The 26699-nt window shown below is 38.2% G+C and overlaps 8 protein-coding genes across 8 annotated transcripts; all 8 read left to right on the top strand.

The window, feature by feature from the left end:
- Positions 1-4016: 4016 nt before the first annotated feature.
- Positions 4017-4795, top strand: LOC113173716 (gamma-crystallin M3-like). The gene is made up of 3 exons (XM_026377238.1): positions 4017-4025; positions 4140-4388; positions 4514-4795. The coding sequence occupies exons 1-3, from the start codon at positions 4017-4019 to the stop codon at positions 4793-4795; spliced, it is 540 nt and encodes a 179-aa protein (XP_026233023.1).
- Positions 4796-7368: 2573 nt separating this feature from the next.
- LOC113173717 (gamma-crystallin M3-like) lies at positions 7369-8098 on the top strand. Its single transcript, XM_026377239.1, has 3 exons — positions 7369-7383; positions 7483-7725; positions 7820-8098. Exons 1-3 carry the CDS (start codon positions 7369-7371, stop codon positions 8096-8098), a joined length of 537 nt encoding a protein of 178 aa, XP_026233024.1.
- Positions 8099-10179: 2081 nt separating this feature from the next.
- Positions 10180-10959, top strand: LOC113173720 (gamma-crystallin M3-like). The gene is made up of 3 exons (XM_026377242.1): positions 10180-10225; positions 10335-10577; positions 10684-10959. Exons 1-3 carry the CDS (start codon positions 10217-10219, stop codon positions 10957-10959), a joined length of 528 nt encoding a protein of 175 aa, XP_026233027.1. The 5' UTR covers positions 10180-10216.
- Positions 10960-13181: 2222 nt separating this feature from the next.
- On the top strand, positions 13182-13913 carry LOC113173725 (gamma-crystallin M3-like). Its single transcript, XM_026377246.1, has 3 exons — positions 13182-13202; positions 13303-13545; positions 13641-13913. Exons 1-3 carry the CDS (start codon positions 13194-13196, stop codon positions 13911-13913), a joined length of 525 nt encoding a protein of 174 aa, XP_026233031.1. The 5' UTR covers positions 13182-13193.
- Positions 13914-16191: 2278 nt separating this feature from the next.
- LOC113173721 (gamma-crystallin M3-like) lies at positions 16192-16952 on the top strand. Its single transcript, XM_026377243.1, has 3 exons — positions 16192-16233; positions 16329-16571; positions 16674-16952. Exons 1-3 carry the CDS (start codon positions 16201-16203, stop codon positions 16950-16952), a joined length of 555 nt encoding a protein of 184 aa, XP_026233028.1. The 5' UTR covers positions 16192-16200.
- A 2154-nt stretch (positions 16953-19106) lies between these two features.
- On the top strand, positions 19107-19853 carry LOC113173723 (gamma-crystallin M3-like). The gene is made up of 3 exons (XM_026377244.1): positions 19107-19145; positions 19240-19482; positions 19578-19853. The coding sequence occupies exons 1-3, from the start codon at positions 19116-19118 to the stop codon at positions 19851-19853; spliced, it is 549 nt and encodes a 182-aa protein (XP_026233029.1). The 5' UTR covers positions 19107-19115.
- Positions 19854-21473: 1620 nt separating this feature from the next.
- LOC113173719 (gamma-crystallin M3-like) lies at positions 21474-22272 on the top strand. Its single transcript, XM_026377241.1, has 3 exons — positions 21474-21485; positions 21659-21901; positions 21997-22272. The coding sequence occupies exons 1-3, from the start codon at positions 21474-21476 to the stop codon at positions 22270-22272; spliced, it is 531 nt and encodes a 176-aa protein (XP_026233026.1).
- Positions 22273-24582: 2310 nt separating this feature from the next.
- On the top strand, positions 24583-25351 carry LOC113173724 (gamma-crystallin M3-like). Its single transcript, XM_026377245.1, has 3 exons — positions 24583-24609; positions 24723-24962; positions 25073-25351. Exons 1-3 carry the CDS (start codon positions 24595-24597, stop codon positions 25349-25351), a joined length of 534 nt encoding a protein of 177 aa, XP_026233030.1. The 5' UTR covers positions 24583-24594.
- Positions 25352-26699: the final 1348 nt, after the last annotated feature.

The following is a 26699-nucleotide window of genomic DNA, read 5'->3' as shown; positions in this document are numbered from 1 at the left end:
TATTTAATGGAAGCTAAGCACACTCCTGCACAAACGTAATGCAGAAATGTTAAAAAAGGACACTGAACACCTTTTATTAGGTGTTTTAAAACTCAATCTGACTTAATTACTATGAGCTCTGGGTTGCAAACGTACTCCAGCTTAATGAATCTAGCACATTAACCACATTGTTATACAGAATGAAGAGGAAACTGAAGCTAAATGATAACTGTTAGATCTTTGTCACCTGTTGGTGCATTTCTAGTTTACTGTTTTCTTTAGCTTACTTTTTGTTTTGTTTTTGCATCCAACCACTCTTCTTTCCTCTTTTTGTGTCATAATTCCTACAGCTGGTAGAGGTCTCCAAATTATACACATAATAAGCCACCCCTCTGCCTGCCAGTAGGTACAGTTTGCTATTATCTGCTGTGTAAAGAAAAATTAAATACACAAGTTTAGCATGGACATGAAAACAGCCTCTGAATGAGCAGGTCACATTTAAATTGGTTGCCCTGCAGAGCATCACAGATTCAAAGCAATCTTTGAAACCCAGCAACAGCATAGAATGAAAAGATGAATCTTTAAGTTTGAAAGTTTTTGTCAGTGCAAATACGCTCTGACACAGTTCAGCTCTAAAGAGGATCATGCTGATCCCCGCAGAAACCAAAACTTCACCCAACATGAAGGATGTTTTTAAGAATTTAAAGGAAAAGCTGTTGGAGACCAGGTCCGCCGGGAGAAAAGTTGACCCTCAGCAGATCACGCACATAATGTTGGAAGTTTAATGTACTCGTGTTGTGTGTTTTTAATGACCTTCAAGATCTTCCAGAAGTCATTAATTAACTTTTAGAGACAGAGGACTTTCTCTGGGGCACAAACTGTGGTTTAGTCTGTGACACATTGAATTAAAGAATGACAAATCAAATCACACAGATAGTTTATCTCCAATCAAACCCACTTTATCTTCATCTATCCTTCCTTAGTCTGAGAAATATATATTAGAATCAGCTCAGTTTTCCTCCACACTCCTCCACCTTGTGTCTTCCACCCATTTTCCCTGCACAAATAAAATGAACACAGACTTGCCTATTTATCAGCTTGCAGACAATCTGAATAACGTATACGTAAAGTATAAAAGCCATCCGACAGCCACAGGTTGTTGGACAGATTCCCACAAACACAGATCTTTAAACGTGGTGTAGAGAGCAGAAGCATTTAGGGGAAACTCAGCTGACATACAGCACCAAGCAAGCAGAAAAATAGAAGACAGAGATATGAAACAATCTAAACACATTTAAGAATAAACACACTAATACAGCGTGGACAACTATATTTCGCTTTTTCACATATCATCTTCTAAAAAAAACACCATCTTGTCATTGTCTTACATCACATAGAACATTGATAGAACTCTTAAATCTGTTACTTTGTGGTATTTAAAGTAAACTAGTAAATCGTATTCATCTAGTTTTAGTGCAGCTTTAATATACTCCACAAACTTTACAACACAAAGCTCTGTTTGCTTATTCTGTGAAGATATAACAAGAAAACAATGAATATCTACGACTTTCAACATCTACGAACACTCTACAGTGTCTTTAACCACTTTGTACAACTGTGATCAGGCGACCTCTTGTGGCTGCAGTAGTTAGACAGCTGTTCATTTCCTGCTTCAAATTCAGGCAGTTCAGTCAGAACTGAAGAAGATTTCAGATGAGAAACATCACCAGTCATCAGTTGACTGAGAATCTCCACAGACATGTATCACTCATCATGTATTTATACTAAGGTTGAGAATATCAACTGTGAGGTCAGTGTGATATGTTTCTCAATACACTCTCACTGACACATTAAAGACACATATGCAGCGACTACTGGTGCAAGATGACATGATTCAGACCCCAATCATGATTCAGTGTCATTCAACATAATGTGATTCAACACGATTCAACATCATGTGGTGCAGTTTAACACCACATGATGTGATTGTCCAATGTAAAGCAATGGAGCTATTCAGGTTTTCAGGGTGGCAATAGATCTGTTGCTCAAACAGTTTTCTTTGAACCCTGGGGTCAGTTGTTTCACCTGACTTGTCAAGAGTTTCCCCATATTTCTTGTGCTCAGTCGTGGACATACATCGGATGTACACATACAATAGTATACATTCGGAGCACAGGTTAACATAAAGGAGGTCTAATTAAGGAGGAATAAAATATTTAAATAATAAATTGTTTGATTGGTAAACAAATGCATAAAACATCTAATTAACAAATAAGTTGGGTGTTGTCAATGCAAACGTTTAAGAACCTTTTCTTTCCAGATATGCATCCATTCACAGCTGCCCTACCCATGGACTCGCATCATGCAGCACATGTTCTTGTATCAAAGTAAATCAGTTAATCTTCCCATCACTAACCTGTACCATGTATTTGTCCTTTGAAATCTGATTTATCTCTGTCTGTTGTGGCTGAAACCCAAGGAAAAGAGGAAGAGAAGCTCCTGACAAAACAAGTCCTCAAATGTAAAGAGGGTTACATCTCGATACCCTCTGATACAACCTGTGGGAGCACTTCAGAAATGAGTGGTGCTAAAAACCGACCCATTCATCCACCTGGAACATCTTCCTATGTGAGATATGTCAAACAAACATGAATAAGAAAGGGACTCCCAAAGCTGTTTCTCAAGGCCCCCGCCTGTTTCCCCAACTATCGCCATCTACTGATTACCTGGGTCAGGTGTGCTCAGTCAGTCAGAAGCTGGATACACCTGATCTAGGTAATCAGGAACTTAATCAGCTGTATTCATGAACTGGAAACAGGATGGTTCCTAATTCAGCCCTATGAAAGCTCCTCTGTATATATGTCATATATACATATTCAAATGATCAATGTAGAAGTTGTAGCAGTGCTGTTGAGCTACTACAGCAAACTTACTTCACTTCCTGGAACTACTGATTACTACTATGTGCAATACTACTTTTTTGGAAGTAGAAGAATCGAGTCTTTAGGTAAAATTCGTAAAATGAGCAATATCACAGCATAAAAATAATAAGAAATAAATAAGTAAATGCTGGTGAAGTAAAAGAGTTTTCTACTCATGTATTTACTAGGTTTATCTGAGATAGTCTAAGGATAAAGGCTGGAGAGACAAACACAGGTCTAAAAACACACAAAACACCAACATACAGTCTTTCAAAGGGGCAAGATAGAGGCAAGGTAAAAGGTCTGGGTGAGTTTAAAACACATCGAACAAAGCAGAGCAGAGATAACAGAGCTGAGGAGTCGAGCAAAGTCAGACAATGTGCCAGATAAACTATGGACAGGAAGGTGCTTATAAAGTAACAGGAGGACACAGGTGAAAATAGTCAGGGTGATTAAGTAAAGCTGGATGCCAGGGAAACAAAGGAGAACAGGAAAAGGAAAAAATAAAAGCACGAAACAGAAAGTGGAACATAAATCATGATTAAAAAGAGCAAAGTAGAAAGTACAGTGTAGTAAAGTACAAGTATAATGTAGGAGATGATTGTGATGCTCAGTAACTGTCTGAAATCTGCACTAAATTGCACCTTTTGCACCTTTGTGAATATAATTTGCTTGATATTGACAAATATTAGCACATTTTAAAAAGTATTGTTGTTGGTTAACGGTTGAGCCACTTTACAGTGATATAAAATCAATCATAAGACAAAGTTACAGTTGAAAGTATCCAGGTAATGGTCGGATGAGTAGCACAGATATAACAAACAGCCCAAACACAGACAGCACAAAGGGTCCCAGCTGATACATTTGCTTCTGTCACCCACCTGTACCCCATAGGAGAGCCGCTGTAGTTGGCACTGCACCAGATGCATACAGTCTGGAATAATAACCATTTACAGAGCGATTTAACAAACATTATAGCCTTGTATGCTATGCTGCTGACTAAGATATTCAAAACAATGGCTCCATAGATCATTTAGCTATCATGATGGGTATAAAAGTGAGGGAGTTTGACTGGGCTAAGTACCAGTGCAATCAGGGGTGGGACTGAACACCAAAATGGGCAGAGTATGAGACCCTTTTTATCTTGCAGTTTAGTTTGATGAATAGTTCTAACATTGTGCAGCCGTGTTATTTATTAAAACAAGGACATGGTTTTGAAATGTGCCATTTGGTTTTCAGATCATCTTCTATGAGGACAGGAACTTCCAGGGTCGCTCCTATGAGACCAGCAGCGACTGCGCTGAGCTGACCTCCTACCTGAGCCGCTGCAACTCCTGCAGGGTGGAGAGCGGCTGCTTCATGGTGTATGAACGTCCAAACTTCATGGGCCACCAGATGCTGGCGAGGAGGGGAGAGTACCCCGACAACCAGCGCCTGATGGGAATGAGCATGAGCGACTGCATTCGTTCTTGCAGGATGATCCCGATGGTATGAAGCTTTGTCATGACTCGTGATTCGCTCTCATGTTTGTCAGATTGAAGATGCAAACCTTGAACACAGCACTGATGTTGATCAGAAAGTCATCCCATATCTCTTCACATGTCATTTTACAGCACAGAGGTCCATTTAGGATGAAGATCTATGAGAGGGAGAACTATGGGGGTCAGATGCATGAGCTGATGGACGACTGCGACTCCATTCTGGATCGTTACTTTATGTCCGACTGCCAGTCTGCTAACGTGATGGACGGCCACTGGCTGATGTACGAGCAGCCCCACTACAGAGGCAGGATGATGTACCTGAGGCCCGGAGAGTACAGGAGCATGAGAGACATGGGAATGGGTCCTCTTGACATGAAGATTGGATCCATCAGACGGATCATGGAATCCTGTTAGATCAGACTCGAGACATGAAAATGTAATAAATAAATATCTATCTATAAGATCTATAAGGGATTGGTTAATTTATCATCCATGTTCATCCATGAGGTTCAAATCAGTGACCTGGGAGGACAGTTGTAGGTGTTGTTCTTCTTATAAATGTTACATGTTATTTGATGCACAGAATATTAAAAATGAATTTTGTGTGACTGAATTTTGAATGAAAACTTTAGCTGTGAAACAGACACGATGTTTCCAGAAATTACTGCAACAGCTACATACAGCCGGTGTTTTATTAGCATATTAAGCAGCATGATGGCTGTAAAATGTTCAAACTTAAGAAAAACTTCACACATACAATAGCAAACTAATAATGGTAATGACAATCCTGAAAATAGCTGCCAGGCTATGATATTCTGCATGTTAGATCAGTGAGACACTACAGAAGTTCTGAATACTGAAGTACCACTTTAAAACTGATAAAAACAGATTGAGGTCTGTGGAGTTTGACCCTCAAACAAAAGGTTTGATGAACACATATTGTTTTGAGAGCATTTTACATTTTACTCTAAATATGTCTGGTTCTCGTCAGGCCTGCTAGACTTCATGAAGAGCAATGTAGATTCAGTGCAAAACCTTTTTACTTAACTTAACAAATCACAGGACGTCCCTGCAGGAGACTGAAGACAACTTTCTGTAGATGTTATTGTTGGCAGTCACATCATGTGATGCTAAGGAAACAGGCTAAAATCGGTTTTAGTAATGTCACCATGTTGATTTAGTTGCTTACGTAGAAGCGCTCTTACTCTAGTTGTACTTTTTTACCCTGAGGTCAACAGATAGGCCACTGTTCAGTCTGTGAACAAGTTAATTTATAAAGAGAATAATATTATATGTCTCTCAGTTCCTCTATCAAAAAGCTTTCTTGTGACACATGAGTGGGAACATTCACAAATAATGGACCCTGCAGTGAATCTGTGTTTGTCTGTGTTCTTAGTAATGTGCAAAATTAAGACTAAAAGAATAGAAACCCCCTAAAGAATGTGTACGTTCTTCGTATCTTCTCCTTTTCCTACTCCACTGATTATAAAAGCAAAAGTAAAGCAAATATACAACAATGATAGATGCAAAAGAGGGAAAGTATGGTTATATGATTGGAAACAGCTGCTGTTATCTTTTGGTAAAGTGAACATAGTTCATTCAAAGATTATGGTTTTGGACATTTAAGAATAACTGGTTTTTGAAGCATGTTGAATTATCTTAGATTTATAATCTACTTATTGAAGTCTTGGAGGATAGTCCAAGACTTCTTCTAACTATTGTGACTTTCATTAAAATATGCAAAATTCCTTGTTTTCTACACGTGTGATCTTTCTTGAGGAACTGATACTGATAAAAATATCACACACATCAAAGGTCCAGATCAATTCAAATGAGACACTTAGGGAACCCTGAAACACTTGTGGAATAACTCGTTAACAGCTTTAACAGCTATCGAGAACAATGTTGAACCTTTTTCTTAATATGCCCAGAGTTATCAGTTTCCTCATTTGGTGACACAGAAGTTACCAAATATGGTTCCCTGTCGAATTAACGGTCAACATACCCCCAAACAACCAACAACAGAAGAGCTGCAGAAACATGAATTATGGGCAACTTTGATAATTTGATAAGAGACTTTAATGATAACAAATTTATTAAACCTCTTGTTACTGGACACACTAATTCCAACAAGTGGTTTAACTTTAAAGCCAGTATAGGTTGTTCACAGTCATAAGAACAAATATTGTACCTACCTAATAGAATATTTTGTTTGAGGGTGTAATAATGGAGGGTGCACATATTGTAAAGCTCCATGAGGCACGTTTGTGATACCGGGCTTTAAAAATGAAATTGAATTGATATGAATGTGTTAAAAAAACAATGTAAATGTGGTGAAAAAAGAGTGAACTAAGTAATAACCTAATAATCTCTATGAATTATAGCAAACATTAAGACACAAATTATGTTTATGTTAAAAGTAGAAGGGATTTAATTGTTAGATGTGTAACATTTGCATATAAGGGAAACAAGATATATGTAGGACATCTATATACTACATATAGATGATGAATATCCTCATATATAAATCATTCTCAGTTCAGTCTTTGGATTTCTTAGTCTTAATCATGTCTGGTAATGTCACAACTATCAGATAAACAAACCCTCTCTTTATTATTTGATATATTTTACATGAAAAAACACTGAACCATAATTGAAGAAATTATTTTTGATCAATTAGTTATTTAAATATATCATGCACTGTGGAAGATAGAGGTAACCGTCATATTCCGGTTAGAAGCTTCTCTTTATGTTGTTAGACAACAATGCTGCCTGTATACATTTCCACCAGAGTGGTACAGAGTTAGATAATAACCCTTTAGTGCCCTGACTGCTCAGTAGGGTTCTATGGCATGTTGCTGGGTCAGGGTTTTAAACAATAGAAGCCCTACATACGTTTTTCACATTGAGCAAGTATAAAAGTAACGGTAACCACCAACAGAGACTCACAGCAGCCACAACCCAGTCCTGAGGACCAACCAAAGATCATGACCATGGGCAAGGTAGGTGCTGGGAATAATCAATCCAAAATAAAAAAAAAGGTACTATCAATTTAAAATTGATCAGATCTCAAACTGAAGAATCATTGTGGTGTTTTTCAGATCATCTTCTACGAGGACAGGAACTTCCAGGGTCGTCACTATGAGACCAGCAGCGACTGCCCTGAGTTGACCTCCTACCTGAGCAGGTGTCACTCCTGCAGGGTGGAGAGCGGCTGCTTCATGGTCTACGACCGCCCCAACTACATGGGAAACCAGTATTTCATGAGGAGGGGCGAGTACGCTGACTACATGAGCATGATGGGAATGAATGAGTGCATCAGGTCTTGTCGTATGATCCCCATGGTGAGTGTAGAGTAGAGTATAAGACACTGACGTCCAATATTACACAGTTCTGACCCCACACTGATGTAAACTCCAACTGTTCTCCAACTTACAGCACAGAGGACAGTACAGGATGAGGATCTACGAGAGGGAGAACTTCGGTGGTCAGATGTACGAGCTGATGGACGACTGTGACAACATCATGGACCGTTACCGTATGTCCGACTGCATGTCCTGCAACGTGATGGACGGCCACTGGCTGATGTACGAGCAGCCCCACTACAGAGGCAGGATGATGTACCTGAGGCCCGGAGAGTACAGGAGCTTCAGGGAGATGGGAATGAGCGGCATGAGGTTCATGAGCATGAGGCGCATCATGGATTCCTGCTACTAAATTTAAGCTGAATTCCACTAAATAAAATAACCCAGTTTTCTAATTCAACTTGTTGTTTCACTGATTGATTCAAGGGTTAAACAGCTCAGTAGATGATGGTCTTTAATGCATACAACTGCACAATAATAGAAAATAAAGATTCAAATTAGATGTCTCATTGGTATTTAAGTCACATGAAATGTTTTCTGTCATATTTAGTTCAAACTCAAAAATCCTGCCGGTTCAGGGGAAGTAGGATCAGGTGGAGTTGGGTGGAGCCAGCAATGAATCATTTTTATTTCATGAGTTTTCTGTCTTTAATGTTTCTATAGCCTGTTAAATCTATTTAAAAAGCCTAAAACTAATCAAAAACCAGTTAGAATAAATGCAATCAAACACTACAACTGAATTAATACTGATTTTAAAATGATACGAGACAAAGCTGTAAAAGTAACTTATAAACATTTCACACACATCTTACGTCCTCCACTCCCATTTTCATTGCCTATTTAATTTCATATCTATTATTTTTATAATATATTTAATAATATTTACAGCATATGTAAGTCATTCCTGGTTAGAACAATTTATTAGCTTATCTAAGCTGCTTATCGAGTGAAGGGTCAGAGGAGCAGGAACTAATCCCAGCTGATACTGGTCAAAAGTCTGTCACAGGGCTCATTAGCTGTGTATCTGTGCAAAGTCAAATCAAAATCAAATTATATGTAACCACTAAGCAGAAAATGAAGTTTGGTTGTGATGTTGTAAATATAATAATAATAAGAAGAAGAACATCAAGAAAACCTCATGTGATGTCGTAAATATATCAAAGCGGTACCCAAGGGAACCTGGATTGCTTAATGTTTATGAAAGTGTTTCACCTGTCACTAGTAAGACACCAGTCCTGACTTCATTAACACTCTGAGGGTCATTAAGGCCACATGTGGGCTGGTGTCCCAATCTGATCATTGTGCGTCATTATGGTCACGAGTCCAGTTGGATGATAGTAGACCACCTCCTTCGTTAAGTGATGGTTCTTCCAGGTCAACGTTAATGACCTCCTTCACTCCTCTTTCAAACCATCAGTTAACAATGACCTGGATCACAGAGAAACTCCACAGACCATGTTATCAATGAACATTTCAATGACCTGTTACTGTTGTAGTTTATAATAAATAAAACTGGAATTAGACACATCTCTAAAATAAAAAAACATATCAACACCTCATCAAAAATCTTTGTTCAACTCCTGTCAGGTTCAGAACGGACACAGACAAACACAAACATAAAGGTGTCACAGCTGGAAAGTGACTTGAGCTATGAATGTTCACACTGTTTCATACTATACGTGATCTACACAAATAAACATAAATATAAAGGAAAGCAACGATTCTAACCTGTTCAAGTGACTCCTGTGCATGTTCACCTACAGAGAATAAACCTGATGAAACTAATGACACAGTCATACTGACACGTTTAAAGAAAATATATTAAAAATTATATATAAATATATATTATATAAAACAATAGTATTCTGAAGATTCTATACAGTAAATGTCTTGTTTTATTTTGCGAATATCTAGGTGAAGCTGCTTAAAAGCAGTTTGAACAAAATAAATCCTTAAAGTCACAATAACTCCAATCATATTACTGTGTTAACTCTGTTTCGAAGCAGTCACTAACACCCATTGATATGATGAAGATTTAAATTTGGAAAATGGTCCTTCTGTTTAAAGGGAATAATAGATTAATAGATCCATGATTACAGTAAGTGTAGCTTTTTACTGACCAACTATTTAAAGCAGTAATAATAGTATTGTGTATGTTCTGGCAACTGTTTGTAAACTGTGCATAACATACTCAGAAATAAATAAATCCTAAATCATTAAAAAAAAAAAAAAAAGAGGCTCTATTCATGTCAACGGAATATTCTGCCTAAAGGTCGTGACCCTGCTGGTATACATGTAAGCAACTCAAAACACTATGGGCCTCTATAGTACGTTGCTGTGTCAGGACATTTAACAATAGTGGGGCGCGCAGTCTTTGTCCTGGCCAGGTATAAATGTAACTTGTCCAGACAGGCAGGGTATCAGTTCAAAAACAGTTCTCTGAGAGATCTGGGAAACCACCGAAATCAACATGGGCAAGGTAAGAAACTGTCAGAATTATTAAATCATCATTTATTTGTCTGCAAATATGCAATGGGACAGTGCAACAATGACTTTGGTTGTTAACAACCCCTCTTTTGGTTTTCCAGATCATCTTCTACGAGGAAAGGAACTTCCAGGGTCGCTCCTATGAGTGCATGAGCGACTGCTCCGACATGTCCTCCTACCTGAGCAGGTGTCACTCCTGCAGGGTGGAGAGCGGCTGCTTCATGGTCTACGACCGCCCCAACTACATGGGAAACCAGTATTTCATGAGGAGGGGCGAGTACGCTGACTACATGAGCATGATGGGATGGAGCGGTGGAATCAGGTCTTGCCGTATGATCCCCATGGTGAGTGTAAAGCAACACACTGTGGTGTTCATACATGTGAAACACTACAAAACACTGATTATAATTTCAATTAATTAAATCATTTCTATTATCCCTCGTAAAACAGCACAGAGGCCAGTTCAGGATGAGGATCTACGAGAGGGAGAACTTCGGTGGTCAGATGAATGAGCTGATGGACGACTGCGACAACATCATGGACCGCTACCGTATGTCCGACTGCATGTCCTCCCATGTGATGGACGGCCACTGGCTGATGTACGAGCAGCCCCACTACAGAGGCAGGATGATGTACCTGAGGCCCGGAGAGTACAGGAGCTTCAGGGAGATGGGAATGAGCGGCATGAGGTTCATGAGCATGAGGCGCATCATGGACATGTGCTAAATGTACATTTTGACTTCAATAAATGAAATAAGTTTCTAAATCTACCTGTTGCGGTATTTCACTAACATAATCATTCTAGAAAATCACACTTTAAACACACTTAATTACAAATGTGCATAATGAAAATACATTTATAAACTATATCATTCATCATATTAACACATGGTTCATTTTTACCATTATTATTTGTTGCATACCCTAAAAAACTCTACAATACAAACCTTTAACAAATTTCAGAAATACAGCAACACCTTAAGATACAAAGCCAAGAAGAAGAAACATCAAACTAAATAATGTACATACTTTACCAGGAGCTCAAATTGTGAAAATGCATAGAGCTAATCTAGTTTCCAATTTAAGTAATAACAATAGTACATACTCTCTATCTATCATTGTTCTATTGGCAGACATTGTAAACAGTGTGTTTAAATCTGAGGTGGAAAAGTTGGTTTATACAAGTGCAATGGAAACTGACTTAACAAATAAAGAAACAAAACTGACATTAAACACTTAAACACTTAAAGCACCCACTAAGATGTTTCAGGTAAAAGATGAAAAACGGTGGCAAATCAATCACATCATCAGACCTGAGTGGTGTGATGAGGAGGCCGTAATGTCCACCAACAGTTTATCCTGACAAACCAATGACTAACATTAGCTAAACGCTAAAGCTGCATTCATTTGATGATTTTATTCATATTTGATTTAAATTTGTAATACAAATGCATTGGAAAGAATGATTTTACTGTGTTAAAGATTTTACTTTTTAAAGATTTTTAAAATGGAAAAAAATCAATCTACCGATAAGAACCCATAATGACAATAAAAACTGTAAATGTTGACATTTACTAAATGACTGAGAGTCTTTTTTGTAGCTCTTCAGATTACTGTCGCACATTTTCTGTTTGCTTAGATTTGTCTTGAGACGAGTCTAGAACCTGACTGGAGTCCATCTCACCACGTAGGAGACTCATTGGACTTAGTTTAGAAAGACACACATCTGTCAATATAAGCTTCACACTGTATGTCAGGACCAGAAACCACGATGTCCAAGAAACACTTTGCACATTTAAACAATAAAACTTTGTGGTGTAGATCAGTGTGAGGATTGTAAAACTTTCATAACAACTGTGAACAGTATGAATATCCAGAATATCTATACAAATAATGTGAACAATCCCAATATGTCTAAAAATCACATAAACTCAGATAAAAGCAAAAAGAAGCAAATTTTCAATGTGCTTTGAGTAAACATGAGTTTTTGTTGTTGTTCCCTAAAACTCTTTATTTAAAGTGTTGTGAATTTCCAACGTTACAGTTTTATTTTGAAGTACAGTTTCCTGCTGTAGACGGGCGTACAGGCAGCTACCTGACAAAGAACCCAACAGGATTCACAACATACCAAAACCCAACGCTGAATATGTAAAAAATGGTTTTACTGACATTAAGACAGATGCTCCTTGTCTGCAGGGACAATTTAACACCCAGAAACACAGACATGATGAGATTCAGGTGCTGCAGCAAATCAAAACCAAATAGTTCAACCTAAATAACAACCTAAATTGGCCTTAAAGCTATTTTGTGTCATGCTAATTATATAGTGCTTATAACTGCTAAATTAAAAACTAAAGTGTGTCTTTTATAAGTTATTTCCCAGTGTTCATAAAGCTATAGATACAATTATATGATCTTAAAAGCACACAAAGCATCACTGCTTCAGTCACAAACAGCTATACAGTAATTGTTTTTACACTTACACAAAATTTTCCAATCTTTAATAGCTCCATAAACAGCTGGATAAACATGTTTTGTTTGTACAGATGTGCATGATATACTGGCATGTCGGGCTATTGTGATGACACAAAAGAATCCTCATGTCTATAAATTGCCCCTTTGCAGTCACAGTGATATACAGTACAGTGGGTTTAAATGTGAAAAGAAGACTATTGTTTAATACTATTGGTATTGTAACTTCAAAAAATGCTCATTGTCCTGACTTCCCTATGGAAAAAGCCATTCTAAAGACTTCTAGGGGATCCAGTCACATGGAAACGTGACAAACGCCCCTCACCACTCCATAGGCCTCTATACCATGTTGCTGGGTCAGGGGTTTACACAATGGGAGCCACAGATTCTTTGGGTTTGGTCAGGTATAAAAGTAACAGTTAAAACAGAACCAGCATCAGTGTCGCAGCAGCACAGTTCTCTGAAGAACCAGCACAACTACCATCAACATGGGCAGGGTAAGCACACTCACCTCACCAGCTATTTTTAATTCATTAGTTCATTTTTAATCATTAATCATTATTCTAAGCTGCTCCATATATTTTATCCTGTTTCCAGATCATCTTCTACGAGGACAGGAACTTCCAGGGTCGCTCCTATGAGACCAGCAGTGACTGCTCCGACATGTCCTCCTACCTGAGCAGGTGTCACTCCTGCAGGGTGGAGAGCGGCTGCTTCATGGTCTACGACCGCCCCAACTACATGGGAAACCAGTATTTCATGAGGAGGGGCGAGTACGCTGACTACATGAGCATGATGGGAATGAGAGACTGCATCAGGTCTTGTCGTATGATCCCCATGGTGAGTGTAGAGTTGATACAGGGAAGACTGACTTCTAATATCACACAGTTCTGACCCCACACTGATGTAAACTCCAACTGTTCTCCAACTTACAGCACAGAGGACAGTACAGGATGAGGATCTACGAGAGGGAGAACTTCGGTGGTCAGATGTACGAGCTGATGGACGACTGCGACAACATCATGGACCGCTACCGTATGTCCGACTGCATGTCCTGCAACGTGATGGACGGCCACTGGCTGATGTACGAGCAGCCCCACTACAGAGGCAGGATGATGTACCTGAGGCCCGGAGAGTACAGGAGCTTCAGGGAGATGGGAATGAGCGGCATGAGGTTCATGAGCATGAGGCGCATCACTGACATGTAAACAACAGATGTACTGAATGTGTCTAAATAAGCTAAAATAAAAAAACCTTTTTGGCAAAATGTTTGTACCTGTTGTTTCATTTTATAACGGTTTAGTACACAACAGAAAAATCCTCAACATGTGAAACAGGAAAGAAAAGTGAAGCAGTGAAATAATTAGTACACAGAATAAGAATGAGGTCCACATGCTACAGAATGAATAGCATCTAAGGAAAAGCTTAATAGTGAAAGGATCAATTATTCCAAGTATTTGATTTGATGTATTTAAAGTATCAGTAACACTATGATGATACTGTCAGAATCAACTGACAATACTGCAAAGTGCTCTTCTACACTAAAAACAACATTAGTCATTTGTCCTGAAGTCAGATTAAAGTAATTACTATAAAACACTGACACATATAGAATAACACTTGTGGTAGTAGGAGTATTCATGATCCCTGAAGGACGAGTCCAACAATCTGGTTGACCCCCTGACCTTTAGTGCAGTGCCACAGTGAGGTCAGAATCATAAATGTCGTCCAGAGTACAAATTTACAATCATCTAGCTAGCTAATGTTTCATTTTTATTTTGTGTCAGACTCCACATATCCACAAAACATAAATTTAAAACAGCCACAAAATAAACCTTTTAATCTGAATTAATGTGCAGTGACTAATTGGCGATGTGGTCACTGGTCATTTCTCTAGCTGAGGATGTTTTATCCCGGTGATGTGACCCAAACAAGAACAAGTGCACGATTCAAATGTTTGTAATTGGATTTCTAGAGTTTCCTGATCACTTTTCTTCAGAGGAGCTCCAGAGGGCGGCTCAGGCCTGACAGAGCCAGGAGGTTCGTGGTGTAAGAGAATGTAGCTCTGACAGCAAACAGAGATCTGACCAATTTTTATATGAAAATAAATCATGATAGAATTGAGATTCTTATCAATATTTAATTGAAATTGTAGTAACATTTTATTATTTCAGATTAGTGCTGTTGTTGGCATTTCTTACATATTTTATTTTTACATATGTGTATCCACAAACAGTATATTTCATCTTAAAAGTTTTTAAATGTGACTCTTACATGTTTTACTTAAGTATTTACTTCACTTTAAATGTGTCGTCCTGGTTTCAGCACAGCATGTGAAGAAATTCTAAACCTGCACATCTTTGACAGTAAACAATAATTTGATTATCACTGTATTAACACTGCGTACAGCTTTATACTTTACGGATACTCTTTAACTTGTAAAAGTACCATTTGTAGCCTGTCTGTGACAGTAATTTATTTATCTTTATATAATTATAGATGTTTATAGACGTTTTCTTTTATTTCATTGTTGTTCATGCTTAACTTTAACCCTTGTGTTTAGCTTTTAGAAGCAGTTAATAAAAAGGTTTATGACAAACTATAATGTGGCTTTAAGCAGATTCTTCTACTTCTTATTTCCTCTGCGTGTTTTTGGAAAACTATAATTTCTATTGTGGGAATCCTCAAATTAATTCTTCTCTGTGAACCAATTAGATATAATCACTTAACTTATTCACATAAGTGTGACTAAGATCAATGTTTTCTTTTTATTAGAGACATGAGAACAAGCAACATTCAACAGAAAAAACACAATAACAATAATAATAATGACAGTAAGAGAAATTAAGGAATTTAACTTGAGGAGAGTTTACAGTTCATTTATATTCAAAAGGTGAATTGTACCTAAAAGCACTCCTGCTATGAATTTATCTGAGGATGTCTAATGTATTTTAATAGGATAAAACACAGTTGTAATAAAATAAAAATGTATTTGTTAGTGAAATTAGAATTGTTCACATATAATATTTATTAATGAACACATACATTTGTTTACATGGGTCTACAAATAGATTATTGCCTGTTAAGAAAGAGTTAAATTTATTGTTTATACATGTTGAACACTTTTATCTAACGATCTGTGTGTTAGTAAGTTTAGTGTATCTGTTGCTAACAGAGCAAACATGTTTTTAACATATTAAAGACACCAAATTTTGATTCAAATGACTAAACACAGTCAAAACGTCACATGTGCCAAACCCATTCATATTACTATGAGCACTGTCATGAGAGACAAGGCCTTTCTAAAGACTGCGAGGTACCCGGTGCCTGAAAAACTGGACATAACCTCGGCATTCTGTGGGCTTCAATAGTAAGTTGCTGAGTAAGGGGTTCTTTGAGGGGGCCACTGGTCCTTTGGTCAGGTATAAAAGGAAAGGGTTAAACCAGGTAGGAAGGCAGTACAGGAGCAACAGCAACATCACATCTACAGCCAACATGAGCAACACCGGCATGAGCATGAGGGGCAAGGTAATTAAAAGTTTAATGTATTTTTAATGAGTACAACTTACAGTTTTACTCATTTACTACTAGTTTTCATTACCATCACAATTTACTGTTTTCAGATCATCTTCTACGAGGACAGGAACTTCCAGGGTCGCTCCTATGAGTGCATGAGCGACTGCTCCGACATGACCTCCTACCTGAGCAGGTGTCACTCCTGCAGGGTGGAGAGCGGCTGCTTCATGGTCTACGAGCGCCCCAACTACATGGGAAACCAGTATTTTATGAGGAGGGGCGAGTACGCTGACTACATGAGCATGATGGGAATGAGAGACTGCATCAGGTCTTGTCGTATGATCCCCATGGTGAGTGTAGAGTAGAGTATAAGACACTGACTTCTAATAAGAGTAGAGTATAAGACACTGACCCCACACTGATGTAAACTCCAACTGTTCTCCAACTTACAGCACAGAGGACAGTTCAGGATGAGGATCTACGAGAGGGAGAACTTCGGGGGTCAGATGTACGAGCTGATGGACGACTGTGACAACATCATGGACCGCTACCGTATGTCCGACTGCATGTCCTCCCATGTGATGGACGGCCACTGGCTGATGTACGAGCAGCCCCACTACAGAGGCAGGATGATGTACCTGAGGCCCGGAGAGTACAGGAGCTTCAGGGAGATGGGAATGAGCGGCATGAGGTTCATGAGCATGAAGCGCATCATGGATTCCTGCTACTAAATGTTTGCTAAAAATTCAATGAATGTTTCAAACACCACTAAATAAAGTAACTGCACTATCTTAACTTTTGTCAAGTTTATTGTCCAAGTGTCACATTGAAAAATATCTGGAATTATGTAATAATATGTGAGGAGTAAAGAAATTCACTGTTTTATTTATATTAGCTGCTGCTAGCAAACACAGTTTAAATTGTTTTAAATTTTCCAGTATCTTCATCTGACAAACACAACAAACCTACAGACTAAAGGCAAAACACTGATATTGTCTTTCTTCGTGTTTACAGGTTAAAAATAATAAAAACTGATACGATGAAAATTAACATTAAAATCAGAGCAAAGTAAAAATCGTAAAACATATAGAAAACAGTATTGATGTGTTTACCTGTCTGTTACATGAACACTCAGAACACCATCAACTATACCTGATAACTGTAATAATAATTATAACGTGAAATTACAGCACAAATCATTCATGATTCATTATCACAAAATCCACTATATGTTGATATGCTGAGGTTTGAAGGTGCAAGTATTAAAACTTTCCTCTTTACTTCCTGGGAATGCTCCACCTTTCCAGGATAATGATAAGTTCATGTTGTCAATAATAAATCATGAATGTTTGCATTTCAGATGATTTTATCATTTTTTCAGTGGTCGGTCATCATTTTGTTATAATGTTATAATAATAATATTATGTTGTTATAATGCTTTGGTTCAGTAGAGTTACTTGTAGCACCACCCACCAGTAGGCCAGTAGGTGCCTTATCGCTGATATATGTGGTAAATTGGCAAACAACCAGCGACTGTACTAAATATGACAGATTAAGAGTACAGTAGGTGACATAACGTAATAGACCGCGTAGGGAGGTCAGGATGGATGGGTCGAACAAAGCACGAGAGACATCAGGTTGGTTCCTCTTTTAAACCAATAGTCGATATTGTAACTTAAACACAAACCATGACGTTTTTTTCTAAACCTAACTATTAGTTTTATTAATAAACATAACTTTGTAGTTTTTGGTGCGATAAATGTAATAAAGCTGTAGCTCTGAATTTACTGCAGCCACCCCTGATGTACAGTATCTGAACTGATAAAAATAGGTAACAGACTTTGAATCTATTGATAACGTCTAAATGATGTGAGCATGTTTTCTGTAGCAATGTCAGTTGAAGTTCATAGATTATTTGGAGCCATACCTCATACAAGAAATAAGATTATTGATGTCCATTACATAAAACTATGATGTTGTTAAATTCAGGAAACAGAAAAGAAATATTAATGTTCAGTTTTACCATATGAAGTAGGGGTTTGTTAGTTTTTGATCATGCTTCAATATGTTTTTATTACAACAGTTAAAAAAGGCAAAACATAAAGCATCTTTAAATTTAGTTTAATATTAGAACGACAGAGTGTCCCTTGAGGCGTAATATATTTCATTATGTTCAATAATTGGACAATTAAATTAGAAGAATTGAATTATGTATCATCAAATACCTACAGTGATATACAATCCTGTGAGGTTCAGCTGAATTTGTTTTAGTGTGTGTAAAAAATAAAATGAAACTTTGTAAACTATATATATATTTGATATAACTAACTGATATAAGAATTTTAGTTTGTTATAGACCAGAAAATTATTCTTATGTGTGGCATAAACAGATAATATGGAAAATACAAAAAATGTCTGTCTAAAAAAAAGTCTCGTAGAACTAAATTAAAACTCAAATTGCTGAATCAATCTATGTTTAGAATTTTCTTCCCCAAGTATAATTTTACATTTCAGTTTCTTCCATGCAAAATAAAATCCCCAAAGTGTAAACTCCAGTTTCCATTATTTAAAATCATCAGTTCAGTCTGTAACATGACTTTAGCTGAACGGCCAGACTGAAACAGGCACAACAACCTTAGAAATAACAAATGAAGGCTTTGTGTTACCTGATCAAAAGGCTTACATTTCTAAAGTCTTCGAGGTCCCAGTCATGTGATTACACGACACAGTAACACAGGCCTGTACAGCTCTATACCATGTTGCTGGGTCAGGGCTTTAAACAATGGGGGCCCACTGACTCTGTAGGGTTTGGTGAAGTATAAAAGCAAGGGTTAAACAGACCAGGACAGCAGTGCAGCAGTAGCAGTAGCAACAGCAGCAGCTCACCTCTAAGTATGTCCACCACTGACATGAGCATGGGCAAGGTAAGCTTCCACACCATTTCAAACACCGATCACAAAGCTCCAATTTTTTCCACACTTTTCAAACCCTACATGTTTTTATGCTTTTGGTTTTCAGATCATCTTCTACGAGGACAGGAACTTCCAGGGTCGCTCCTATGAGTGCATGAGCGACTGCTCCGACATGTCCTCCTACCTGAGCAGGTGTCACTCCTGCAGGGTGGAGAGCGGCTGCTTCATGGTCTACGACCGCCCCAACTACATGGGAAACCAGTATTTCCTGAGGAGGGGCGAGTACTCTGACTACATGAGCATGATGGGATGGAGCGGTGGAATCAGGTCTTGCCGTATGATCCCCATGGTGAGTGTTAAGTAACATCAGCATCATTTGGTGGTTTTCATACATGTTTGTAATTTAAATGAATTAAATCATTTCTATTATCCCTCGTAAAACAGTACAGAGGACAGTTCAGGATGAGGATCTACGAGAGGGAGAACTTCGGTGGTCAGATGTATGAGCTGATGGACGACTGCGACAACATCATGGACCGCTACCGTATGTCCGACTGCATGTCCTCCCATGTGATGGACGGCCACTGGCTGATGTATGAGCAGCCCCACTACAGAGGCAGGATGATGTACCTGAGGCCCGGAGAGTACAGGAGCTTCAGGGAGATGGGAATGAGCGGCATGAGGTTCATGAGCATGAGGCGCATCACTGACATGTGCTAGGCATTGTCTGTCATTTTAAAATAAAAATTGAAAGATAAAACAAGAACTTTTCTGTCCTGTCATGTTTAGAAAGGCTGTGATTTTATGTGAAACATGAAATAAACAATTAGATTGATTATTATTAATAAGAAGAAAATATGAAAAGTTTCCAAACACCTGTTCTAAATCTAACAGGCTCCATATGACGAGTAAAAACATTTAAACAGTTCATATAAAATAACTGTTTAAAATGTGATAATACAACAAATACAAATGATTCATCACTGCAACCAACATCACAGTATCACAGAATCACAGTTTCATCTGATGAGGAACTTGATTAATCTACTAAATAAAATATACTAAATAAATTCCATTACAACTGGCCCAGTGGACTGATGAGTCATTAGAGGTTCATGGTTACTAATCTCCCGTAACAAGTTGTGAAGCTGTTGTAATTCTCTCTTTTTAAGACTAGTGTTTAATGCTTATCAGTACTCATTATAATTATTATTGTTGTTACAGATGTGGCCATTAAAGGCGCCACAAAATACAATAAGTTAAATATAAACAACAGGCTAATAAGTTGTCCAGTTAAAATGCATAAAAAGTCTCCATCTAATCAAAAGTAAAACCAATGTCATTTAGATGTATATAAACACTCACTGATGACATCATTTTATTAGGTACATCTGGACAATCTAATCCAGTCCAATACTGCAGCTCTGCCATGAATTATACATTTAAAACAATATACGTAATTTCCCACTTTTCAAGTTGAAACTACCATAAAGGTGATAATTCGTATTATATCACAGGGTGTTTCTAATGTTTTGGCCACTGGAATTAATGATGCACTTGAGTATGACGCTACTAGAACCTCATTAATAAATACATACTGCGGTAGAATTGTCATCTTTGTGACCATTTTACCTTTAAAACAGAGAAATAATCATCTTTATTTAAGTAGAAGTTATGGCAAAACTGCTGTTTTGGATTGCATTAGATTGTCCAGGTGTAGCTAATAAAGTGGATAATGAGCGTGTAGTCCACAACCTACTGAGGAGGCTTCAATGTACAGCACTGTGAATTCTAAACATGGGCTAAAATGTATTTAACCCATGCTTCACTCAAATAATTCTGCATTAAACTGCATTGAAAACACATTACAACCCCCTTCAACATGCTTTACAGAAGATAGATTTCAAGTGATGTAAATACACAAACAGATGATAACATCTTGCAACTGTGCAAAAAAATCTGAACATAAAGCAACTGGACAACATTTGATACAACATATAGAAACAGCTATTTGTTGGCACTCCTGCAAAAATATATGTGAACTCTCCATCTTTATTTTTTTAGTATGCTACTACTTTAACTGGAAATTGTCTTGATAATATTCAAAGTTTTAAAATGACAAAGGCAGATGCCATTTGATCTAGAATGATAAACCCGGGGAGAGGATGCATAATAACCCCTTTCCTATCAGCAATCACAAACACAGGGACTAACACTGCATGCTGCTGACTCATGGTATCCATACAATGCTGCATTGATTGTGTGGATGTCACGTTAGGTATTAAAAAGGCTTAAATCCCGGATAGGACTGCTATAGCATCACTGAGCGTATCAGCCACCATGCACGGCAAGGTAGGAGTTCTGTTCTATACTATATAATTTATTTTTTACACACTTTCAGCTCTTGTGATTGTTTTTAAAACTGGCTACATGAATGCATCCACATCACATTAGGATTCAGTTATGTTCACATTCGATCACCCTCATCAAAATGCATGGACTTCAGCTGCTTTGTTGGTTTTCAGATCATCTTCTACGAGGACAAGAACTTCCAGGGTCGCTCCTATGAGACCAGCAGCGACTGCTCCGACATGTCCTCCTACCTGAGCAGGTGTCACTCCTGCAGGGTGGAGAGCGGCTGCTTCATGGTGTATGAACGCCCCAACTTCATGGGTCAGCAGTACTTCCTGAGGAGAGGAGAGTACTCTGACTATCAGCGCATGATGGGCTTCAGTGACTGCATCAGGTCTTGTCGCATGATCCCCATGGTATGAAACTCCTAATGTAGGAAATCCAAAGCACTAAGGATTCAAAAAGTTCCATCAAAATGTCCAATCACTGTATTTCCACTGTCTCTTAACAGCATAAAGGCTCCTACAGAATAAAGATCTACGAGAGGGAGAACTTCAGTGGTCAGATGAATGAGCTGATGGACGACTGCGACAACATCCAGAACCGCTACCAAATGTCTGACTGCCAGTCCTGCCACGTGATGGACGGCCACTGGCTGATGTACGAGCAGCCCCACTACAGAGGCAGGATGATGTACCTGAGGCCCGGAGAGTACAGGAGCTTCAGGGAGATGGGGTACGATGGAATGACCTTCAGCTCCGTCAGACGCATCACAGACTCCTGTTAACTTTACAGAATCAACTGTTTTTAAAACATCTAAATGAATAAAGCTGTTTTCATATTCAACATGGCATTTTTCATCTTTAATGTTGGTAACCTAATAATTGGATTTAAATGTGCTTTATATTGCATAATGTGAAAGAACAAATATTTTATGCGGCGTTTTAAAGTCGGTTCTAAGACACAATCCATGAAGACTGTGCAGCGCCAACAAACCAAAATGGTTTAAAATAAAATAAAAGGGTTTCAATGCAGACTGTATGGATTGGAAGTGAAATGATACTGGACACCTTACTGTATCAGCAAGTTTGAGAATGATTGAATCTTGACATTTTGGGGGTCGAATGTTGAAAATGCTGCAGAGTTGGATGTAACTAAAATTAAGGATGTGCAGATTGATTCCAGGCGTCAGGTTCCGGCTTCTGTCAAAATACAAACACAGTGTGCAAGAAAGTCTTCTCTGTGTGTGATGACTGGCCACGTTTCAGGTTACTGTCTCACAGTGATATAAGATTGAGGTACATTGAATAGACAGGGTAAAAGTTGGAAAATGATTAGAACTTGATTAAGGTCTGGTTTAGAGACGGTCTTTTAACGTCATGCTTCACAATGAACGCAGTGCTGCGTAGTTGGAATAACTTTACTTATTATTAGTATTGTTATATTATTCACATCAGGAAAGTGTGTGGAGACTTTCTAACATTCAGGTCATTGTTATCCTGAATGTGCTGTTTGCTGAAGGCTTCATAACTTCTGAGTGGCTGGAAGTCCCAGGTATTTAAACTGATAACACCTTGGGGTGGTTAGGAGCACCTGCATGATGCTATGTCGTTAGGGTCAAGTGTGAATGGCTGTAAAGTGCCTGGGGTTGGATGACAGGGTGGTGTTGTAAGAGTCTCAGATTTAAAACCTTAAACCTTAAGTGTATATAGGAAATAATACAGTTACTTCCAGTATTATAAGATCTGAGCAGTCAAATACTAACTCTCTCTTTTAGGATTTTTACATTTTAAAACGCAAAACAGTCCAATGCTTCTCAGATAATTAACACTTGTTATGTTAAAGCTGCATCTGATGGTTTTTGACACTAGAGGGCAGAAACAATTTGACAGAACTGCAGCTCGGCTCAACACAAACAATTCACATTTTAAAATTCAACCTGGTTGTGTCTATGTCTCCAGACTCTGTGGTTGCCAAAGTGATTTATAGTTTCTTGGTCGCCTACCTACATTGAGTTCTCCTACAAAATCATTAATCAAATTCTAATATCAGACCTTTCAATGTATAAATAAACGTAGAAACCCACAGAGATGAAGCTGGGGTTTGTTTTTATGTAATGATTTACAGTGGAACAGAAAACCCACCTCCAACCATTTCAAAACACCGAACCAAGAAGATCTCCGTTATTGATTCATTTAAAATTAAATTCAGTTTCAAAGCAGAGTAGAGTCAAACGTTAGCTTCAAAACTTATAATGTGGTTGCTTATAAAGGTATAAATTCACTTGATTTTGCTATAAACATGTAGGAAAAACATGAATAGAGCAGGATCTATTATATACCAGGTAAGCTGGTTTATTTATTGCTCACAGGGGGCTTGTGTTTTTTAAGAATCACAGATTACGACATTATGAATAAAAATATATTCTTAACTCTATGTTTTAAGTTCATTGGGGAGATGCTTCACATGTAGTTGGACTTTATAAAAACAGCCTTTGTATTAATTAAATGTGTGATCTAAGAATTATGTTGTTGTTAAGTCTGAGACTTGTAAATTACTTTGCTGCGTAGTAATAAAACCTATTAAAGCCACTGTCAGTAACTTGTTAGAGTACTATTATTCTAGAAATATATATATTGAAATATTCTCTTTTGCAAATGTAAATATCAAATGATCTCACACAGGATTAGGTTTGTCTAAAATCATTCAGATGTTACCACAGTCTGTATAGGTGTAGCTGTGTATCTGTTCACTGATTAAAGTTTTAGCATGTTTTACCTGTTTAAACCATGAGACTGGGGGGGGTAACATATTTAATGAGCCTTTCAAAGAAAGGTATGTTTGTGGAAAGCGCGTTCTCTGTTATTCAGCAGCAAAGACAATACAAAGCGGGGCCTCTTCTCACAAATGCAACCACCGCAAATCACGATCTGTTGAAGGTCACTTTGAATTGAGCTATACACTGGGGCCTCTGCTCCATGTTGCTCTGTCAGGAATTTGAACAATGGGGTCATGTATCCTTTGGGCGCGAGGTCAGGTATAAAAGCGACGGTGGGACATGGAGAAAACTGTGCAGTCATTTTGAGGCAAAACAGCTTTAACTGTAGCCATGACCATGGGCAAGGTGTGTACAGCTTCTCCTCCAGAGTTGGAGCTTTTTTTAATCTGTTCAGCTGCTAAAACGTGTATTTTAAACAACATGTGGTGTCTTTCACGGTGGTTTCTTGTGTTTTTCAGATCATCTTCTACGAGGACAGGAACTTCCAGGGTCGTTCCTATGAGACCAGCAGCGACTGCTCTGACATGTCCTCCTACCTGAGCAGGTGTCACTCCTGCAGGGTGGAGAGCGGCTGCTTCATGGTCTACGACCGCCCCAACTTCATGGGAAACCAGTTCTTCGTCAGAAGGGGAGAGTACTCTGACTACCAGCGCATGGGCATGAGTGATTGCATTAGGTCTTGCCGCATGATCCCCATGGTACTGCCGCTCATTATTTGCTTTTCATTTGAAATCACAACTTAGATATGTGAAAATGTTGAACTTGAAAACAAAAAGAGGATTTCATGGTTACTCGTTTCACTTTACAGCACAGAGGACAGTTCAGGATGAGGATCTACGAGAGGGAGAACTTCGGTGGTCAGATGTACGAGCTGATGGACGACTGCGACAACATCATGGACCGCTACCGTATGTCCGACTGCATGTCCTGCAACGTGATGGACGGCCACTGGCTGATGTACGAGCAGCCCCACTACAGAGGCAGGATGATGTACCTGAGGCCCGGAGAGTACAGGAGCTTCAGGGAGATGGGAATGAGCGGCATGAGGTTCATGAGCATGAGGCGCATCATGGATTCCTGCTATTAGAGCTCCAGCACATAAAAACTGGATTTTAAATAAAATCTAGTGATTCTCTTTTAAATGAATTCTTCCATTACTTATTGCTGAAAACTGAAACTCACACAACTAATTACAACCTAAACTCACCGTAAAATGTTTTAGTCTGTCATGTAGTATCTCAAAAATGAAATATATATGTACTAAAATTAGGAGGTTTTAGAGTCACTACACTGCACTCCATCAGATGGCGGCACCCCCCCCCCATCATTAACCAACCTAGATTTCTAGGACAGGTGCTGTACACACAGTAACCATGTATTATATTTGGCATATAGAAACCTACACAGATTAATAATTTGTGTTTCTCTAATATAAAAGGAGGCCATTGAAACAACATGGATACTGCTGCTACTCCAAAGATTTTATACTGAAGCTTTATTTACCTCATGAAAAAAGCAGCCTTCATATTGAGACTGTAAATAATGTGAAATGTATTAGTGGAGTTACAACAGTACACCAGGTTAAATCATTATTAAATATAGTGCAGCTGGAACTAGAGGATTTTTCTTGAAAAGAAAACCATTACCCTCTATATCACGTGGTGTGTTTGCTAAATTGAAAGACACTAATTAAGATAATTTCCTAGTACAATCCAACAAATCCCCTAAAACCATCTTTTGTAATAGTACTAGTGTTGTAGTAGAGGAGAAGACAGGATGTTGTAGGTCAGATATTTCAGCAGACATCGGCTGTCTAAACTGAATTGATGTTTTAATTATTAATGTATTTACAACTTTTCATTTAGATAATTATTCAATTGTGAGCATGTGGTCATGTAGTTGTGAGTACAGAAAACGTTGGGTTGTAATTTCTGATTGTGCAGTTTAGTTGTATAGAAACTAATTTGGGGGATTTGTTAATGATAGTAGCTTTTTTCTAAAAGGCTGATATTTCACAACTATTGATTAAGAAGAACATAAGAGCCACAATCGTCCATCACTGTGATGCACCATGGGAATGGTTCAGCGTTTTGTTTCGCTGGTAGCATTTTGTCCTCAACAGCTATTTTGTAGAAGTCACAAACTAAAAAGGAACAAAACCTAAAATTGTCTTTAAATGTGGAAAGTGCTGAATTATCTTTGACGACACCTAATTCATGGCTTCTGCTCTCGCCACAGGTGAAAAATACTGTTTTCCTGCTTAAGTACAGTATGTATGAAACTCTGTAGTTTATTGATGTGACTGAGACAAAGAAAGATTTACAGATGATTTGACCATGACTACTGACACCTGTCAACCACCATGTTAGAGACAGAGTTCTGACCACCAACCATTCCTATCCTATTAGAAGTATGAATATTAACACAACATGCTA

This window comes from Anabas testudineus, chromosome 21 (genome assembly GCF_900324465.2).
Source record: "Anabas testudineus chromosome 21, fAnaTes1.2, whole genome shotgun sequence".
NCBI classification, from domain to species: domain Eukaryota; kingdom Metazoa; phylum Chordata; class Actinopteri; order Anabantiformes; family Anabantidae; genus Anabas; species Anabas testudineus.
The sequence above is the reverse complement of the archived record's forward strand: the minus strand, read 5'-3'. Positions and strand labels throughout refer to the sequence as shown.

Coding starts and splice junctions, on each gene's coding strand:
- LOC113173716 (XM_026377238.1), top strand. Junction 4,389..4,513: donor CTTGCAGGATGATCCCGATG/GTATGAAGCTTT, acceptor GTCATTTTACAG/CACAGAGGTCCATTTAGGAT.
- LOC113173717 (XM_026377239.1), top strand. Junction 7,726..7,819: donor CTTGTCGTATGATCCCCATG/GTGAGTGTAGAG, acceptor TCCAACTTACAG/CACAGAGGACAGTACAGGAT.
- LOC113173720 (XM_026377242.1), top strand. Junction 10,578..10,683: donor CTTGCCGTATGATCCCCATG/GTGAGTGTAAAG, acceptor CTCGTAAAACAG/CACAGAGGCCAGTTCAGGAT.
- LOC113173725 (XM_026377246.1), top strand. Junction 13,546..13,640: donor CTTGTCGTATGATCCCCATG/GTGAGTGTAGAG, acceptor TCCAACTTACAG/CACAGAGGACAGTACAGGAT.
- LOC113173721 (XM_026377243.1), top strand. CDS start 16,201: ATGAGCAACACCGGCATGAGCATGAGGGGCAAG. Junction 16,234..16,328: donor GCATGAGCATGAGGGGCAAG/GTAATTAAAAGT, acceptor TACTGTTTTCAG/ATCATCTTCTACGAGGACAG. Junction 16,572..16,673: donor CTTGTCGTATGATCCCCATG/GTGAGTGTAGAG, acceptor TCCAACTTACAG/CACAGAGGACAGTTCAGGAT.
- LOC113173723 (XM_026377244.1), top strand. CDS start 19,116: ATGTCCACCACTGACATGAGCATGGGCAAG. Junction 19,146..19,239: donor CTGACATGAGCATGGGCAAG/GTAAGCTTCCAC, acceptor TTTGGTTTTCAG/ATCATCTTCTACGAGGACAG. Junction 19,483..19,577: donor CTTGCCGTATGATCCCCATG/GTGAGTGTTAAG, acceptor CTCGTAAAACAG/TACAGAGGACAGTTCAGGAT.
- LOC113173719 (XM_026377241.1), top strand. Junction 21,902..21,996: donor CTTGTCGCATGATCCCCATG/GTATGAAACTCC, acceptor GTCTCTTAACAG/CATAAAGGCTCCTACAGAAT.
- LOC113173724 (XM_026377245.1), top strand. Junction 24,963..25,072: donor CTTGCCGCATGATCCCCATG/GTACTGCCGCTC, acceptor TTCACTTTACAG/CACAGAGGACAGTTCAGGAT.